Source organism: Carex rostrata, chromosome 16 (genome assembly GCF_964058835.1).
Source record: "Carex rostrata chromosome 16, lpCarRost1.2, whole genome shotgun sequence".
Lineage (NCBI taxonomy): Eukaryota > Viridiplantae > Streptophyta > Magnoliopsida > Poales > Cyperaceae > Carex > Carex rostrata.
In genome coordinates, this window is record NC_135933.1 from 2,060,153 (window position 1) to 2,080,381 (window position 20,229).

At 34.8% G+C, this 20,229-nt stretch overlaps 3 protein-coding genes across 6 annotated transcripts; all 3 read right to left on the reverse strand.

Moving 5' to 3' along the window:
• Positions 1-81: 81 nt before the first annotated feature.
• Positions 82-6,409, reverse strand: LOC144567744 (uncharacterized). Of its 2 annotated transcripts, XM_078317909.1 has the most exons (18): positions 6,203-6,333; positions 5,888-6,015; positions 5,469-5,616; positions 5,288-5,371; positions 4,881-5,109; positions 4,681-4,765; positions 4,448-4,569; positions 4,230-4,280; positions 4,021-4,140; positions 3,800-3,919; positions 3,538-3,679; positions 3,261-3,431; positions 2,893-3,048; positions 2,655-2,761; positions 1,961-2,051; positions 1,729-1,870; positions 1,390-1,546; positions 1,183-1,303 (listed from the first exon to the last, which is right to left on the reverse strand). In XM_078317909.1, the coding sequence occupies exons 5-18, from the start codon at positions 4,904-4,906 to the stop codon at positions 1,183-1,185; spliced, it is 1,611 nt and encodes a 536-aa protein (XP_078174035.1). In that variant the 5' UTR covers positions 4,907-5,109; positions 5,288-5,371; positions 5,469-5,616; positions 5,888-6,015; positions 6,203-6,333. The 2 variants fall into 2 exon arrangements, with proteins under 2 accessions (XP_078174034.1, XP_078174035.1); XM_078317908.1 differs by lacking the exons at positions 5,288-5,371; positions 5,469-5,616; positions 5,888-6,015 and adding exons at positions 82-565; positions 967-1,093 and having other exon boundaries at positions 1,187-1,303; positions 6,203-6,409.
• Positions 6,410-8,805: 2,396 nt separating this feature from the next.
• LOC144567858 (ubiquitin domain-containing protein DSK2b-like) lies at positions 8,806-13,276 on the reverse strand. The gene is made up of 7 exons (XM_078318065.1): positions 12,916-13,276; positions 11,931-12,347; positions 11,447-11,598; positions 11,262-11,320; positions 10,718-10,746; positions 10,304-10,396; positions 8,806-9,262 (listed from the first exon to the last, which is right to left on the reverse strand). Exons 1-7 carry the CDS (start codon positions 13,121-13,123, stop codon positions 9,075-9,077), a joined length of 1,146 nt encoding a protein of 381 aa, XP_078174191.1. The 5' UTR covers positions 13,124-13,276; the 3' UTR covers positions 8,806-9,074.
• A 3,542-nt stretch (positions 13,277-16,818) lies between these two features.
• Positions 16,819-18,995, reverse strand: LOC144567765 (Phosphoglycerate mutase family protein). Of its 3 annotated transcripts, none has more exons than XM_078317936.1 (6): positions 18,816-18,995; positions 18,631-18,711; positions 18,359-18,487; positions 18,180-18,239; positions 17,788-17,912; positions 16,819-17,129 (listed from the first exon to the last, which is right to left on the reverse strand). In XM_078317936.1, the coding sequence occupies exons 1-6, from the start codon at positions 18,918-18,920 to the stop codon at positions 16,940-16,942; spliced, it is 690 nt and encodes a 229-aa protein (XP_078174062.1). In that variant the 5' UTR covers positions 18,921-18,995; the 3' UTR covers positions 16,819-16,939. The 3 variants fall into 3 exon arrangements, with proteins under 3 accessions (XP_078174062.1, XP_078174063.1, XP_078174064.1); XM_078317937.1 differs by having other exon boundaries at positions 18,359-18,484; positions 18,816-18,976; XM_078317938.1 differs by lacking the exon at positions 18,359-18,487 and having other exon boundaries at positions 18,816-18,976.
• Between the last annotated feature and the right edge of the window lie 1,234 nt (positions 18,996-20,229).

A 20,229-nucleotide genomic window follows, 5' to 3' on the forward strand; every position in this document is an offset into this window, starting at 1 on the left:
TGAATTTTCCAGTAGCTTGGTGAATTAATATTCTAACCCCGGCCGTACCAGAGCTTGTATCATTCAATGCTAAATTAAGAATACCAACAAATTAAAGTTCTCTAAAGTCGTACGCTGTACTCTAATAGCACTCCTGGATCTATAATTGAATATACCAAGTCAGGAGAATATGATTCCTTACAGCTTCTTAATTAAAATTTTCACATATTTCGTACATCTAATAAATCTGTTAATAATCTTGGGGAAATAAATCGTACAGCTGGAGTTCGTGGCACCGGTGCGGTATCCATGTGTAAATAAACAAATCTCCGCTTTACTGATGCTAAGCTGATGTAGGCGGCCCCTCCATGCGAATATAATCATACATAATGCCTTGAAAAGGGCTTTGGGTTCTATTTTGTGTCAGAAATATTATGTTCTCTCCTTGCACAAGCCAACCACTTTGCACGTCGATATTGTATACCCAGTATAGACCATGGATTCCATGTCTTGCAATAGAATTGTCTCGACCGATTAGACCCGTAGTGAAATGAGGCCGATTTGTTGTTGCATCATTGAACCGGACCTAAATTACAAATGAAAAGAAGAATATATTTATTATATTTTCATTTTGTCATGATTTCCTAGAATCATGATTCTTTTTCATAAATGTTAGAGAGATTGTGGTTTATTGTATTAGTACAGAAGTATATATATTTTCTTTGTTATGAAAAAGGGGCTAGCTATATCACAATATGATACTTTTAGGGTCTTTGCTGTAAATGTTCCATAGCTAGGATATAAATTTTTTTGGGGCTGTAGAAAAAATCAAAAAGCAGCCACCACGTTTGCTTCAATCTATTTTTTTTTCTTCATACTCTTTGTTTTTCTTCTAATTAAGACATTCAAGTTTCTCAATCCTTAATAAAGTCCAGTTCTTATTTCAATAGAAATCCCTAAAAGAAGTTTAATTTTGACAAATCATACCTGTAATTCAGAAAGTGCGGCTGATGCAAGTGCTACTCTGAGTTTGTAGGTGGCATTTTGATGAACAGTTTCGAGTTGAAACTTAATTTGCCATGTGGCTGCTTTAAAGGAGTTATCATTACTCTTTCTGTAGATCATAAAAATCAAAATACATGATATTGCTATTTGAGTTTCATCAGATATACATACTGTAATACTTTGAACTTCTTTTAAGTATCACCTGGTAACATGAGCAAAAAACCAATCTCTGGTATAATCACTTTCACCAACTGTGTAAATAAGATCGGTGTCAGGATAAATCTCAGTATATCTCTCCCATAGACCATACTGCTTAAATCTGAACAAATGCGAACAAAAATTGAGTATTACACTTTAATAATTTATATTAAAGCAAATTACAAGCCAATGCAAAACAAAAGTTACTTGTCGGGATGATTGATGAAAAGCCGGTTGACAAAATTAGGGTTAGGGTCAGGAATGTAAAACTCAGAAGCTGAGCGGTCCGGGATGCCTATCTCCCACAAAGTGGGTCCGTCTCTTGGTGGTTCATATACAAGCTCACTGAGATTAATATCTTCACCTTCATCAGATTATAACAAACATCATATGCTTGAGTCATACAAATTTAAATTATAACTTTGAAGTTGAATCAAAACTCAAGAAAAATAAATTTTCACCACTCAAAAAAACTACATTAGCAAGGAAAGTGCACAAATAACTCCTGAAGTGTATGAGCATTTAAATTCTTAATAAGAGACGAACCAGATGAGATGGTTACTGTTGCTTCAAGCTTGTAATCCCCTATAAAACCAGGTACCCATGCGTAAAGATTATAATTGCCGGCTCGTACATTGCTTATGTAGAAGTTACCAAATTCATCAGCTCGGTTCCAAAATTGGTATCCCTATAAAAGAACAATGATATTCAGTACTGTGCTGTACTGTAATACAAAAAATATAAACAGGATGTAATGGAGCTTCTAAAGTATTCTTACCTTGCATTCTCTTTGCCATGATCCAGCTTCACCTGGTAAGGCTAGACCAACATAAGCTTGACTAGCTGGTATATCAATGTCACTAGCATACCTAATTAATATAAAACAATGTCAGATGAGACAGGAACAGAAAGCAATTTACATGCCCAAGTATAGCCGAAATTTTTATTAATAGGAAAATAAATAAATAAATATCAACAGTGGGGAAGGAAATGGCGGAATTTTGACATCTAGGAAAAATGTGATAGTTTAACATATAGGAAATTTTTATGGACTATGAGGACGTTTTAAACAATCATGGCCTGCTTAGCAAAATCTATAACTACTCTCTAACTAAACAGCGGAAAAAAAATTCTAGACTTCATAGTCCATTACAGCCAGAGATCTTTGGCCGTGATGGACTATGAAGTTCATGTATTCTCTAGCTGTGATGGATTATGAAGCCCATAATTTTTTTTTTCCGCGGTTTAGTTAGAGAGTAATTAGATTTCGCTAAGCTGATCATCATTGTTTATAAACTATCATGTTTTTCCTAGATGTCAAATTTACACCATTTCTTTCTCCATTGTCGATATTTATTTATTTATTTTCCTATTAATAAAAATTTCAGCAAGTAAAGTTTACCTAGCTTTCCAAATGAAGATGGAAAAAAATAAAATTAAAAAAAAAGGCTCATAATAAATTAGATGATTACCTATCTCGAACAAGCAGGCGGCCGCTAATAGAACCTCTCTGCCAAGATTTGTCAAAATCATTAGAAGCTGGAAAACAATATGGCCAGCTCTCCACTTCGATTAGCATCTGAATTCATTTTGAAAAAAAGGAGATGTCTATTTTCAATTCATGCATTAGGAAATTTCATACCAAATTACTAAAAAATAAGAGCATTTTCATATTGTAAAAATCATATAAAATATAAATAGAACTACAACCTGAACTTTGGCATCTTCCCAGAGGAGAGTGGGGTCGGATCCATCATAAGATGAATTACAGTACATAAATACAGGACCGAATACTTTCTTCCAGTATTCGCCATTTGTGAACTTCGGTGAAAGATCATCTCCAGCATAATGCGCACTCATGAACATCTACACTTTGATCAAATTAATGCAAAAATCAGAAAGTAGAACTTCAGTCAAAGGTGTCTCTCCTTTATGTTACTGAGATGTAATTTTTATTTATTTTGGTGTAAGATATCCTAGTTGTGCTTTCTAAATGTAGTTTCCCATTTAAGTATTCTTTTTCAAGTTGAGTTTCCAATCAAATATTTAACCGGGTAATTTCCACGTAAAGGACTTACTGCTAGAGTGGTAGGACCCACATGGGAGGTCAAATTCTGCTTAGGGGGGCCACCAGTACGGAACTCGTCACTAGGTGTGATCTGCCAAAAGCCAATCGGAGGATCGAAACTTATCCATCCATGCACCTTGTTGTCCTTGTTATCACATGAGTACTGGTACTTGTCATCCACCTTGCATAACCATTCTAAATTATTTAGATATAGGGAAAACAAAAACCTAAATTATTTGTAATTGCACAAACTTGACCAATTAATTAAATAACATGAATCGCATTACCTCTCCTCTGAGATTTGCATTAACAGGGTTGGTTAGAAGAACAGCCTCAGGGTATCCTAACTGTTGGCATCTTCCAGGTAATCTGTCATCTGGCAGTGGCATCACTCTTTGCTTATTGTCAGCCATAGCCATGTACTGAAATCTACAATTAAAATATAATTATTTTAAAAAATTTGCCAGTATTACAACATAAGACAAATATTGGTGATCATCTTCTAAGTTCCGATCTAAAAATATGGGAAGGATGGAAATTTGTTCTTACTTGTCTTTTCTAAGCTTGAAAGCAACTCTAGTCTCGCCTATACTGAAGTCTGGCCATCCTTCCAAATGTTCATAAATTGCGTAAGTGTAGAAACCTGAGCTGCCTCTGAGAACTATAAACCTTGAAGTTTTAAATAGTTAACAACATGCATCAATAGATTATAACCCAAGATATCATGCATGTAAAATTGAGATTAAATATAAATAACCAAATTGATGTACCTTTTATCAATGTTCAAAGGAACAAGTTTGCCTTGAAAAGATGGGTCCCATGTCCTTGTGAATGACACTTCCACTTGATCATCGTCTTGTGTAACTATGCTGAAATTTGTTCCTTTTATACTGTAAAAGTTATACACAATTAGCATGTTTCACACCTTTGTATGGAGGAGAAAAAAATGTGCAAATAGAATTTAAATTAGTGCACTTACACATCGAATATACCAGATTTTCCTGGTTCATTCCATACAATGTCCCAATACCTACACACAAAACAACGCTTATGTACATTAATTACTCCAATAAGGAAGTTAATAATTACAGCTGCATGATAGGCTTTAAAATTCGTGCTCAGTTACTAATTTTAGTCCCTAGGTCCATAGTTCAATTATTGGTTTTGCCATTAGGGAAATAATATGAGATAGTGTACCCTCTATTATCTTCTTTGTTAAGTATCTCCATCAGATTATCCACACCATTGTACTGAATCCCTGTTACAACCCCATCAGGCTTTGAAAGTGTGAGCTGAATTATCCCATTTTCAATCACAACCTGACATATTTTTAAATTTTATTATCGATGTACATCAACAAGCATCAATTGCAACAAAAAGGATACAAAACTTAAAAAAAAAAATTATAACCAAAGAAAAGTTGCACCTACATATCGATCCAATACTTTAATTCTGACACCAGTAGGAGCCATTTCAGGCAGAGGTCCTGAGCAACAAGACAACACACCTTTGCAGCTATAGATATATTGATCACAAAAGCAAATTAGACTTGCATTTAACTTGTTATGAAATATCAGATATATATAGAGAGAGAGGTGATATCAAAGTATCAAACATTGAGTGCACTTACCACTTAAGCATGCGCTTACTAGCCATGATTCAATTGGCTCTGTCTAGCGCCTTCAACAGTGGCATGCAACCAAAGACTATATCCCTTGTTTTGGAAGCAAAGCATGCATGGCTTGAAAGCTAAGCCACAGAGAAATGGAAACTGGTAAAGAGTGAGAAGATCTAGGAGAGTCTTGATGCAAGCTTGGGCTTCTGATTTGGTGCAAAAATTGGGACACGTGTCATAGCAACTGCATCCCCGTTTAAAGAAGACGGAAGATTTGATTTGTTAAGTATTGGGCCTTTAAAAAAAATGCCCCGGCCCAAAGGCCTAACTAAATGTCCGAGGGCTATTTTCATGTTTCCCAGTGGGTCCCACATAACGGGAGATACGAGAAAGAAGTGAAAGAAGACAAAACAAAGTGGCACCTTTTCAGTTTTCACCTGCTATCTATCGATCCCTCCTTTCTAGAAAAACTATTCCAAGTAATTAAGGTTTCTCTCTCGTCACGTCTGTCGAAAGCGTAACCAATAAGAATAGGGAATCTTTTCAAAAAAAAAAAATAAGAATAGGAAAAAAACAGACAAGAAAAGACAAGTAGAGTACTACGTCTCTTTGCTGGATTTGAGATCTTAGCATCATAGCATGCGCAGATCTGACGGTCACATTGCAGCTCCGTTTCATTGAGATGTGCGCTGAGCAGCTATGAAAATCTTTTCTATAAATCCAAGGGCCAAAATCTTTTCTATGAAAACCCCTACAAGTGACGAGTGCACGTTTCTATTGTTTATCACAAAGCCCAATAAGTTTAGTGCATTTTTTTAATATATTGGTTTCGTACAAAGCTCAGATATATTCAAACTTTTTTTCATGTAAATGCTACTTACAAAAAATAAAAATAAAACATCAAGTTCTATGTCCTTTTGTTTCTATCAAGTTCTATGTCCTTTTGTTTCTTTCGCAAGTGTTGCGTACGCAAAAGAGTTATTTAAAATACGAAATTGACAATGATGGGGAAGATATTGGACCTCATAACAGAGTACAACGCGGGAAATTGATTCTGCGCCACAGAAGATCCAGAGAGCGACGATAAAAAAATCCTGCTTCCTGATATGGGTTAATTGGCAGCGATTGGGATCTCGACTTAGATCTCTTCCTGAGCTTAGTTTAATAGAAAAACCTTTGTTTAAATATACCGATAATTGATTAAGCATATTGAACCAAGTTATTTCTTGTCTCATGCGCTCTTGGGAGAGAGCGAGTAAAAGAGAAAAAAGGGGAAAAAAAAAAAAAGTAGCTTAGAAAATGAAGTAAAATGATTGAAGGGATGAATTAGAGCGCACCTGTTATTTGTTTCCTTTTGCTTCTCGATTGCACAGATTAATTGGAAACTCACCCGCTTCTGCTCCTCCCTGTTCGAATCTAATTTGCAGAATTGCAGAATGGGTATTTCTTTACACCCGATTGAGGAAATGTTTAGACCAGATTCTGATTGTCAGCGATCTTGACAGCTGAGCTGCTTTAATTAAAGTAATTTTAAAGGACGGACTTGAGAAATATCACCCGTTGTCTAAAGAATAGTTTCAATTTATTCTTAGATTGAGAGATGATATATTGATCTCACTATTAATAGCATGTTGATATCACAATTCATTCAATTAGTCAATTTTTTGTATCGGTTCATAATATCTACATTTCTTCTTCTCCAAATTTTTTTTTATCGGTAAATAGCTTTCATTGATATATATTTTTCTCAATTATATTAAAGGGTCCTAGTACATTATATAATCTTTTAGATGTTATTCTCGAGAATTAATATGCGTCTCTATGTAGAGAGATCGTGCCACTGCACTAAGTCATAGTTTTATTTGATTATTCAATTCTTTTATATACATTTTTCTTAAAAAAAAATAACTTTCTAGCTATGGTAGAGCTTCGATATACTATTGGCAGAGAGCTTCGACATACTATTGAACTTTTCACGATTTTAAGAAAAATTTCGGAAATATATAATGTAAAAAATAAAACACATAACGTGAACAATACAAAAATCAATATGAATAATTAAACAATGCAATCAAAATGAATAATTATTATTTCTGACGGAACTCCAAGGAACTTCGGACGGAGACACCTAATGTGACCAATAAAGCGCACACAAAATTAACATAAATAATAAAACAAAGTAATCAAATTGAATAATAACTTTTGAAGGAGCTCTAACACAAAATAAATAATAAAGTAATAAACATGAATAATATATAAAGAACTCAAAATTGATAATACTAATTAAGAATGCTATTCATTAATTATTCATGTTGAGTATTTTAATATCAGATACTTTTGTTATTCAATTTGCTTGTTTTGTTTATTATTTACAATTACATTGAGTGCTTTATTATTCACATTATTATTTTTCTATTCACAATAAACGTAAACGTCTCCATTTCCTGATCGAGTTTGTCAGGAGGTAGAGCATGGAGGAAAAGAATTGAATTAGGTCTTTTGCCATATAGCCATTAAAATTTAGTGAAGTCTCGAAAGATCATATTTAGTTTTTAAATGCATGCATCGCAAATTTTATTTACATTCATGTGCTCAAAAAAATTGAAAAATATTAATTTTGTTTGCAAGTTTTCATGCATTCAGTACTTGGAATTTTTTTGTTTGCATCTTTTAATTGTTTGAACAAACAAATTCAATATAAATTACTAAATTCAGTTGATTGGCTGAGAGCCGGGCCCACACTCGTAATTGACTTGAACTGACATATACGTACTAGAAAGAAATTGCTAATGATGTCAAGGCAGGACAATGTTACTCGATCAAAACCTAACTTGCTCACCAATTGGCGTGCATCATGTAATCTGAAAATGTGAATCTACATGATTAATATTTAACACAAGCGAAGTTGGTCAGATACTCAGATGTATCTCTCTTCAATAGTAGACTGATAGAATTAAATTGAGTTCGGTTGGATATTTGGGATTGACATACATCCAACATGACGCGTATTCATTGATGATTAAACGGACGCGATCTGAACCCTGGCAATCAAAATATCCCTTATACGTTATACCTATTTTCAAAACCTAAAAAATGTTATATTTCATTGAAAACTATACACTAAGATTTTTTTTTTTTTTTTCTAATGATGAAGTTCATACTCAGTTTCGTTCTCTCTTTGCAAGTACAATCAAAGGTTGTCATGAAAGCTACTTCCATTGTTTTTTAGCTTCTTCTTCAGTTGTCTTATAAATTAATTGTTTTTTTTTTTTTTTGCCAAAAACACGACTTAGAAGTTAAAATTGAGAATATATACCAGTTGGCTGCTGAAATCAATGATGAAAGTTCTTTTTTAAGAACATATAACTCTTAATTTTCATTTTTCTGAGGAAAGTCTGCTCAATCTTTCTTCTGAGCAGAAAATTAAGGTCTTCAATGTTTCCTATTCTTAAAAAATTAGTGGTGATCTTTGCAATGTCCTTGCAATTTTTTTATATCCCATATATCCAAATACATGTGCAACATGAGAGAGAGAGACACAGACAGAGTGAGAGAGAAATGATTCGATCAGATGACCGGTGAACAGCATTGTACTCTTGTTAAGTAGGTATCACCTCAATCAGACTTGAATCAGGGATAGAAACCCAAGAATCAGACGGCCAGTGAGTCTAGTTGATGTTGTCTGTATAATTCTGTTTTATACGAAAAAAAGGAAAGAAAGGAAATAAATGAAAATTAACCAACCACTGTCAAAGGTAAATGCAAATCAGCAAGGCGAATGCAACTTAAATTGAACTGCATGTTCATAAAGTAACTAAAAGAATTTATGGATATAAAATTTGCCTTAAACAAGCCGTCTATACAGATTAATTATTATGCAACGAAATAAAATAAAAAAGATCTAGACAAAGTTTACTTAATCAAATGCATCTTGTATCTATTCAGTACCATCAAATAATTAACTACTGAACAAGCTGAAAAGAATATAGAAATTATGTATCACAGATGCCATTCATCCACATGCTCATATTTACACTTGAAAAAATTCTACACCATGAACCATGACAAAGACAGAGAAAAAAATGAACTCATCAGTATGAAACAATTCTTTATTTTCTTCCAAACGAAGTCATGAGGTGGTGAATTAAAAAAAAAAAAAAAGGTAACTCATGAGGTTTAAAGCAACTCGAGAAAAGCTTGTCATCATAATCATTGTCCCTCCTCTGGATATGTTTTTTCTAGAAGCCTCTCGACAGCCTGCTCCACATCAGCCCCAGACTTGAGCAAAGCTCTGAGATTTTCTTCACAGTTCATGAACCCCATCTCCTCCATTTCTGCCAACTGCAAGGCAAGCAGCTCCTCTGATTTTTCCTCCAGAGCAAAGCCATAGCTGCTATCTAAATTATGCATATGCACAACATCAACTATAATAACAAATGTAATTTGTCATGTCTCAAAATCTGAAGCTACCAAAAAGTTATACTGCCAGAATTTTTATTTATAGCATAATAAAAACAAAACAAAACACACATTTGATCGGAATTCGAGAATTACCCATGCCGCAAATTGGTTCTGGAGTCCGTAGAACCAATCTGCGGCCCCAACTTTTGTTTTGTTTTTTTTATACAGAAAATATATTAATAAAAAAACAAAAAAGTTAGTTTCTGTGCAAGTCAGAGTAAAATTGCAGAGAAGGTCAGACTACTGTAGCTTGTGCTGCCACTGAAACATGTCAAAAAAAAAAAAGTTTTTTGTTCTATCTCTGACATGCACAGAAACCAATTTTTTTTGTTTTTTATAAATAAATTTTCTATAAAAAAAAGTTGGGGCCGTAGATTGGTTCTGCGGACTCAAATACTGGGTCCACAGAACCAATATGCAGCTTGGGTATTTGTCGAAATCCTCCCGAACCGGGGTGATTTGGTTTATTTTTAACTTTTTTATGCAATAAATAAAATTTCGGGTTCTATTGGCGGTTATTATCAAATATTCATGAGCTGATATGCCTACTGAAATCTGAATTGACTGTGACTATTGATTGCCTTTTGGGTTTCTAGTAATAAACCCTATTTGAGCTGATACCCCATTCTAGTGATGTATGTAACATATGGCAGTGGCCTGTCCCAGTTCGTGTAACAAACAACAACTGGCATCCCTGTTCAAAGCAATTTTGACACGTAGAAACCAGTATACTACTTCTACCAATTCGACTTTGCAATTATGATGGCATGGGAACACCATGCTAAAATGCACCAGCCCCAACCTAAATTCCAGTTCTTGTACTGAGTAGGTGGGTAAATTTTTACATGAAAATGGTAGAGCATTTACCACTAGCTGAACAACAAGAATCATCTCGTCATTTTGAAGTGCACAAAGCATTTTTTTAATAGGACCAAGTAGACAGGTAATTTTTTACATAAAAATAGTAGATTTATTACCATTAGATGAACAGGATGAATTGTAATCCAGGTCATTTGGAAGCACAAAATTCAGATTTGCGCAAGGAGGCCAATGTGGATCAAGCAGTTTACCTGTTATAAAGCATGTAAGAGTTTGACATAGTAGGTTTAAATTATAGATACTTAAAGTTAAAAGAGTAAACATTTTTACTTTTTAACAGTATGTCCAATTGCTTAGAAGACATGTATTAAATGAGAGGCCTTCGTTACAAAAGCATAAAAATGCATCATCCAGTGAAGTTTCAGCGAGTTCAAGTTCCTCTATTTCATTTTGTGAAATTTTAGTATTATAAATGCAATCATATGTATTATTCAGCTGGGAACAAAATGGAAGAAAAAGATAATATTGTTATCAAAACAAATGGGGAGTAGATTACTATCAAAATATGTTACCTAGTCCGTCTCGTGTAGAATAGGAATATCTGCAGCCACAGACAGAGTTATTTGAATGTCAGAAGTGATAAAAAGGTTGGGTATGAACTAACATGCCAGCTCATCAAACCATTTAAGGGATCAGAAAGGAAAAGATTTATAAATATGCTAAAATATGATACTTACGGAAAAGAAAGGCACTTTCAATGCATTCTAAATTTAAATCTGGATGGATGTTTTCGACGCAAGTCCCCATTAACTTAATATTATAATAATTACTTCTGGATATTGTTCAATTCGGAAGAGTTATTGTTGCCATGGCTGAGTCGTCAGTCAATTATGTTACAATGAAATGTTATTTCCTTGTGAATTATTACAATACAAGGTACAGCACCAATTTGTTTAATCAGATTCTGCCATAAGGTTAATCATAGACTACCCATCAAATATTCAAAGAACAGCTCATGTAAAGATGAGAGTTGTCGACAATTATGCCCGATAAATCAAAGATACGATGTTCTGACAATAAGAAAAATAATTTCAAAAAGGGTATCATATGACTTACCGACTGGGATCATCCCACCCAAGCATTGTAACAATAGCACGATCAATTGATTCACCTTGCTGAACAGAAAAATTAGAGAAAAAAGGAGAATCAATATATGGACACATGATGCATAAAAGAACAAAATACAGTGCAATACAAATTGTAAGTGTGAGGTGGAAATATTCTAAAAGTATGTGCCTAACCTTCTTGTAATGTCTCAAAAAAGTGGCATCAGAGAAGAGGATCTGCTCAAAATTATCAATGGCTTCTTCATGAGCTTCATGCCTAAAGGATGGTTCCACTAACTCGTTACTTCCACATGCTTGTTCCATTTCTGACAAACAGGTTCCATTGGCTGGTAAAAGGTAAAGAGGATACCATAAAGTTAGTTAATTATGGGAAGGATTTTCATCGGGGAGCTATATTTCTTATCTTTTACTGGGTCCTACGTTCTTTTTTATTGCTATTTTCTACGTTGCTTTTTGGGATAGAACACAGAAACCAAAGAAGAACAAAAAATAAGTAGTTATCTGGTAATCAATTAACAAAAACAAGCACCCAATGGGTTGCGAAGTGGGTCTGTATTGAGTGTCAAGTCTGACAAGTTGGTAGTTGAACTCTCTGGTTCACTGGCTGACATGCCAAGTCAAGCTACAAATTATTGTCCTCTGTTTCCAAGATAATTACCATGCTGACCATCATAGATGCACTCGAGTTTGTGGGATCCCTCAGTCTGTGCTTTGATATTTTTCGTTAAGTCGGCTCCGCCACTTGCCTTGCCTCTGTTAGTCTCGAAATTGAACAGGTACGACAAAACACAACGTAATATTACCGGGTTTTCTAGCATTTCACCCACCTCAGGCTGCTCTGAAGCTTCAAAAAATATGGGGATGCTCTTTATTATTGCTCCGACATCTAGCAGGGGCTCGCTATGAGAAACATTGGTTGCATTCAGTCCATTAGTCTTTCCAGGGAATGTTGTAGTGCTGTTTCTTGACAGAGAGACAACAGGTTTCGCAGTGCTGTTTCTTGACATAGAGACAACAGGTTTGCTGGGTGGTAGTCCAGTGCGAATCAAGTATATGGTCTGATCTGGCTCCAGTTCTGTACAGGTAGAAAATAATTAAGAGTAAAATTTGCAAAATTACATATTTCAAGAGATCAGTTTGCAAAACTCCCAAAAAAGGAGATATTTGCAGAGTTGCAAATCTATCCTGTGAATGCTCAATATTCAATTTTACTCACAAGCTTACTGTTCATCCGTGCAATAATAAATATCCAAAGATCATATATGAACAACCCAGGCAACTCACGTCCAGTATTGAACTCACTCAAATGCTAAGCTCAAAAATCAAAATTAATATCTGATGGTTGAGATATTCTAAGCAACACATAATGCTTGTGGGTTTTCAGTGGCATTAAAACAAGAAGCTGTCTTGCCAACTAAAATAAGGGATTTCGAAGGCCTAATGCTCCAATATACCATCAAAGAAAGTTAAAGGACGGTATATTACGCTTAGAAAATCAAACATTCATTACATACGCTCGCCAACCATTCCCCACACCAAGATTTTAAAAGTTACCATAAGAACCCTGCTTCATTATTAAATCTTGAGGTTACCAAATGTAGTCAAGAAATTAAATCAACAATTAAATGAAAAGAGAAACAAACCATAGCTCCTGAGTGTTTGAGGATTTTTAAGGTTATGTCCCTTGTAAACCAATTGTTGCCGATCGGGCGGTATTCCGGTCAGTTCAGACAATAACAGCTTGAACTCCTCGACCGTCGGATCGAGCTCAGTTTGAAAAGGGAATTTGATTCGATTAGACGCCAACTGAATTTGTAGAGTGATCGGGCTACAAACGCCTTCGGAGCCCATTGCCACTATTGAAAGAAAAGTTTAAGCGAAGGGTTTAAAACTGGAGATGGGATTAGTTCGATCGAAGAAGGATCATTGAGATATGTTTGTTTATAGCTTATAGGTGAGTTTTTATCGCTTTCGGGGAGGGACTAAAGAAGGGAACCGAGAAGAGAACTAACTATTCCTGGAACTTGTTTATAAATAGAAGTGAAGAATTAAATTTTGAAAAAAAATATTATTAATTGATATTGGGAAGTTCAATCTCAACAGTCGATTCGACCATGTCGCTCTGCTGCGTTTCATTTATCCTCTGCGGAGTTTTTCCGTGCGGAGCTTTTAATCTGGTCCGTTCGTTTCGAATCGGACCGACCAGATCAGATCTTGCCTGAATTTTAAAAAAACTCAAAATTTGATGAACCCTTAATCCAGTCCGTCCGATCCTAAACGAACGGACCAGATTAAAAGTTCCGCACAGATCCGCACGGAAAAACTCCGCAGAGGATAGCGTTGGCAATTGGCATACATATTTGGGCCGAACTCCCGGACTTAATTTTGTACATAGTGGGCCTGTGTCGGCCTTTACAGTTTTCATTAGGAACATAGTTTCACATTACTTTTTCCTTAAATTTGTAGATCCGTGCTTTTTTCTTTTTTTTTTGAAAATTAGGCTTTTGGTCCGTTTCATTAGGGATGAAACTTAAATTAAAGTTCTCAAGTCTCACCTAGCAGGCTATTTTCGTGTTATATTAATGCCCGTTCTCCTAAAACCAATCAAACGACTAAACCCTGCAGTTAGCTGTTCACAATCATCCCCAGAGAACAGTAGCAGTATACAAAACATGTAGTACCTGTTCGGCGTGCTTCCTTTAGCCTCCTTTAAGGCTTAATCCTGCTTAAGCTCGCCGAACAGTCAGTCCTTAGCTAGACTTAAAGGGGTTCCTTTAGATCCCATCTTAAGCGCCCTGAACCCCCTCCTAAAGGATTGAGCTCCTTTGAGGCCTCCTTAGAGCCTTTTTCTCATATTTTTTAGACAATTTTACCCCGAAAAAGCTCCTCCTTAAGGAGAGCATCTTTCCTTTTAACATATTTTATTAGTTCTCTCTCTCACACCAGCACATTCTCCTAGGTGAGGAGAAAAACGCCTCCAGCTCCTCTTCATGCCTGATCATCGGTGCTCCATCGACAAACTCATGAAATCAATACCAAAGCAAGCTTCGCTTGAAAGCGCTCTTTCTTTTGACATCCCTTTTGATAAGTATTTCACTCATCATCTTTCTCGTCGTTAATCTCCTTCATCTACAGACAACAAGAACATTTGATTCGAAAATTAGTTCAAATACTTTAGACTTTTCATTGTTTTCTCAATACAAAAAAGTTTTGAAAGTTATGGAATATATCGAGATTTATCTGAAATTCGTCGGTTAATTTTGGGCTTTTGCTTTCTCTAATTATCAATTTATATGTGAAAGTTATGGAATACATCAGCCATATGATTTTTCTGAAAGTTCTGGTTTTTGCGTGAATCTGAGTTTAATTTTTTTGAAATACATTAGGTTATGCAATTTTGTTTTCTGAGATTTTTTACTGTACCAATTCCTGACAATTACTGTATCATAACAGGTGTTTATGTGTTTTTTGTTGAAATCTCCCAATTTAATTTTTGTACCAGTTAATTATTTTTCCATTTGGGCCAAGTTTGTACCAGATTCTGTACCAGATTTGTACACAGATTTATGTAAATATTTTCTTATTGAAGCAGGCTGAGAAGGCAGAAAAAGACTTGGAAGGGTCTCGAGGGGTCTATGCACAAACAAATGGAGTTCCTTGATTTTGATTAATGTCTCTTTGACTCTTTCAGTTTTTTTTGTTAATTAAAATATAATTAACTTCAATGAGATTATATCTAATTACATTACATTAATCAAATTATACTATAATAACAGAAGAAGTTATATCACTATATGTCAAAAAAAGATATTGAGGGTAATTTGGTCTTTATGTATATTCTTATAGTAAAATACATTTTTTATTCACTCATCCTCCATTCTTAATCCATAGAATCGTTGCCGAACACCAACTCCTTAGTAAAGATTAAATTGTTAAGCCTCAGCTTCTTAAGTCATGGTGCCGAACACCCCCGTAGATCTTTATGCTCTGACTTCTTCAGTTTTTGTTTTCTTTTCTCTTGGTAAAAATAATTAGTTCTATGGAGTGAAATCATAATTCTAGATTTGAATTTGAGTTTTTATTGAAGAGCAATTAAAAGCTTTCAAGCTAAAACGAAATTTAAATTTTCATTCATGTTTCTGTAATTGAGTGTGTATATCAACTGGTATATATATAGAAAGAGAAATGTAATACTGCTTTAACTCCTAATCTAACTACAGTTTACTTATTCTAACTCTAGTTGTTTAGCTAACAGAATTGCTAACAATCCTAACAACTTCCGTAGTTAGTTAGAAGAGCTGATGTGTCTTCGCGTCCAGTAGGATTCAGAATAGATGGTTCCACTTTACTCCTATTAGCAATGAATTGTTTTAGAATTCGATTTCGGTAATAAAAAAATAAAAAAGAGGTAGGAAGAAAAAAATGAGGATGAGATGGAGGATATCCACTGGTCCATGAAAAAGAACATATATTTATTCGGGGGATCAAACTCAGTTGTTATTCTTAGTAAAATAACAGACGCTGCTTTTCCTTTTTCTCTCTATCTCTCTCTTCAAAGAGGAGGAGAGAGAAAGAGAAGAGAGAAAAAGAGGAGAGAGATAGAGAGGATGGCATGGAGTTTGGATAATAACATATTTCATTCCTTATTCGGATGGGAAAGACTGAAATGAGGATAAATTATTGTTCGATTGTATCACTGATTTATTGTGAGAAATTTTATTTATCTTCTTCAAATTCTTGATTTTGGTACTAATATTTTATTAAGAGTTACTAATATTATTTAAATGAAATAACTATTTTTTTCATTAATTGTTTGATTTTTTTTATATAAAATTGTAATAAACAATAAACAAATAATGGATTGGAGCGCCCGGCCAAGAAAAAAAAACCGCTCTTTCAAAAGCAACCAAAATCCTTAGCGCAGCTGCCTCTCACCTTTTGTAGGCCTCATCCCTGACACAACAGTACCCCTCTCTCAGTTCTACCTCCTTGAACGGAGATGAAAATAAGGAAAACTGAGGGAGAGAGAAGGGACCAGAGCCGAGAGTGTAGTATCATCGGAGCTCCGAGCGTAGTCTCTACTTCATCTCGATCGGAGCGCGACAGTGATGAAAAAAGCAGATCCGATCGTGGAGAGAGATGGTGATTAAGGTAATAGAGTCATTAAGAGTGTATATAAGTAAGATTAGAAGATTACAATAGTTCAGAGAAATTAGTGAGAATAAAAAAAAATAGATCTAAGAATTATGGTCATTTGATTCGTTGTAAATACGTATTAGTAGTCATTTAAAGCCATTAATCTTTTAGAAAAATAAACAAACAGTGAATTTTTATTATAAAAGTTTGTAAAGAACAAGAATATTTTATTTACGTGATTTAAATTAAGTCTTTTAGTGTGTTTTATTAGAAATTGATTACAGAAGATTTCAGCCAAATAAATTAATTCTTTATTGATGACCCTTGAGTTTATATAGAGCTTACATCTTACAATCAAGTCTCTAGGCTTCTCTATATTCCTATTTCACTAATAGGCCTCTAAACTATTGTATTCCACTAGATTGGGCAAGTTACATGGATGACTTTTGAGAAACCAACCCAAGGAGTACTAAAATTATTTTCATGGTTATTATTAAATGATCAATAATCCATACAAGTAAAAATAATGACTCAAATTATCTGACGGAGCTCTCCAGTTAGCAGTGCAAACTTGCGGTGCTGGGACAAGACAGTATTAACTATTAATCCTTTTATTCTTTGTTCGATATCGTCATTGGAAGAAGGATTTTCTTTCAAATTTTGAAGCAGGGTTTGCAAGATTTGGAGAGTATCTCCATGGCTAACTATCAGGACTGCACATCTGCATGCATGATAAAGAATGGAAAAGAAATTTAAGGCCAGAAGCCTATTTTTCAAATAAGAATATACAAATTTATGTTTACTATCACCAATGAAACAACAGAACTATTTGTGGTTTCAAAAGTGGGTAACAGTACTTATTTTCATTTGCACAATTCTGATGTATATAGAACATTTATTTGGTAAATTGATTAATATAACATATTAATAGTGAAAAGAAATCTTATATAAAATCTATACGAACATGGTCACTAGTTATAAGCCAAGATAACCATTACACTCTTTGCACTCTTTTAGCATCTTTGTAATTGACAATTGTGACTGCTAAATGGACAAGTTAAATGAAGTGTAAGAGTTGATACCAACAGGTCCATAAATCGGGAATAATTTAACACCAGTAGGTATATGCTTGAATTGAGAACCCAACAACTATGGTATCCCATCTTGGCATGGTAGTTCACTAATCCTTGATTTGAAATTGAGCACCGAAAGAAAGTGAAAAGATGTGTTAAACAAGCAAATTGATTGAGTTGATTGGGTGTGCAATTAGTCTACAATCTACATATTTCACAGGAATATTTAGTGACATAGAATTTCAAATTCTGAATTTCAAATGCAGTAACTTCAGCCAAAGAAAAAAGAAAACTGGAATGGAATACCCTTGAAATGCTGTCTCAGTAGCAAGCAAAGCTGCCCTAAGTCTCGAAGCAACATCAGCAACACTTTCACCGCCTTCCGGTGGCATAAAAGGATTTTTTTCATCAAGGGCCCACACCTCTGCATACTGTTAAATTGAAACTAATTTTAGCTACGTGTACAAAAAGTTAAAACCAAAAAAATTATCGACAAGAGACCACCAGTACACCTTGTCAATAGATCTGTTTTGATTCACTGTTTAAAAGAGAAAGTTTCATGTCTTCTGAACTTCTCAATGTGAACCAAGCATTTGCAAACTTTATTTTTCAAAGAGAACAATCGCTCATTCAAGAAAGGCTACTACTACTACTACTACACGGTGCACTATATATTGAAAGCCAACTCAATGACTCACCTTATCATGTGAAAGGAGCTCAAGTGTCCCAAAATATCGTTCACTCAATTCTACCATTTCCTACAAAACATTAACCCAAATCATTACCAACCTCAATTTTGTGCCATAAAAAATACAAAAAGTGAACTCCATAGTGAAATATTTCGAAAACATATTCAGTCTACACAAATAAAACTTACTTTACAACTGGAGCTATCAATTGAAATTCCCAAAACTCTAGCAACTTCTCTAGCAGTTTCAGTTGTTCTTGAAAATGGGGAATAACAAATCCGGACTCTGTCAATTGTGAAGTTCTTTTCCTCTAACTCCTACAATCAATATTGTACAACAATTATTTGAACAGAAAATAATTCATATATTACTAATTGCACATTGTTAGTTATCTCAGCTCGTTACATATATCTCTCAAGAAATTAGTTGTCGCCTAACAAAAATTGATAAGAAAATTAACCTTCTTAAATAATTCGCCAGCTAATTTCGCCTGCTCGATTCCGAGAGCAGCCAACCCAAATTCCTCACGAGTCCCATTTTCCTTGAAAATTGTGCAAACAGCTCGCTTTAACAATTTGAAAAAAAAAAAAAATTGCAAAATACAAAGGGACAGATACAAATCAAAATACTGAAAACTTAAGTTACCAAAGAAGAAACAATTAGACCACGCTCGTTTGGTATGCTTCGACCATGCCTCAGCACCCAGTAATTGTTTCGCAAGCGAGTGAAATTCTCTGGCCTTTCCCCCATTTTTCACACGCGAGGAGAGGGGAGACGCTGATCGGAGAAACAGAGCCCTTTATTGGGCCCAATACTTTTCCTTATGTAACAAAAACAAGGCTAGGCTAGGCCCAATATATTACTTTGGCAACTAAAAGAGCTTGTGTCACTTGGAATTAATTATAAGGCCCAATAAAGTTCCTTCTATTGTAAATTTGTAATGTATAATACTAAATTTCATCTTAAGATTTTGGAAACACGGAAAAATTAAGATTTTGGTAATAAGACTATGAGCTTTTTGGGACATGGTAAATTTCAATTTTGCAACTGAAGGGATGAAATTGTGGGGATGATGATCATTTCAATAGATGGAATCAGTGTTTTAAAATGCGGCCGCATGGGCCACATATGCGGCCGCATATGCGTATGCAGTCGGCAGCCGCGCTCAGAACGGCCATGCAGTCATCCCATGCGGTTTTGAGCATGCGGCCGCATATGCGGTCCGAATATGCGGCCATGCGGAATAAAAAAATGCATATGCGGATTAAAAATGCGGCCATGTAGTCCACCCATGCGGATCAGCAGCCACCGTTGGATCAGCAATTTTCAAAGTGGCTTAATAAATAATAAAAAAATTCAGAAAAATGTAAAATTTGGTCTCCAAGCACATATTAATATGGAGAACAAGATGAACGGTTCGGATCGACGTTTTGGATTTTGAAATTTTAAATTTGGACCGTATGCATACGAATGCACATTAGTCACACACACACTCTCTCTCTCTATATACGTGAATTTTTATTTTAAAATCCGCATATGCGGTATGCAGTGGCCTTCCACATGCATGAACAAAACCGCATTTTAAAACACTGGATGAAATCATAGCATGCAAGGATCAATTATGCACTCTTATATGAACGATTTATGCTCATTTCCTTGCATTCATGTGTTGCTACACATAATGTGAAGAGTAATATAGATTAATATATTTTATTATTTGTTTGTCTTGTTTTTTTTTTTTTCGTTATACTTAAATTTTGTTGGAATGGAGGGTCGAGAGAGAAAAAGAAGGGTAGGGAGAGAAAATTACATAATAATTTATTCACTATGCTGTTCCATGAGGTTGATAGAAAATGTTCATTTTGTACTTAGTCTAACCAACTTTTCAAGACCATGATGATAATATCTTTCTCATCCTACCATTATAGATATTTTTATAAACTTCCACACAGGTGTCATGTCATATGGTAACCAATTGTGCTCCTCATCATGATAATATATTTTATTTAGATCCCTAGCTAGTAGGGGGGACATTGACATTCAAGAGTCGCCTTGTGTG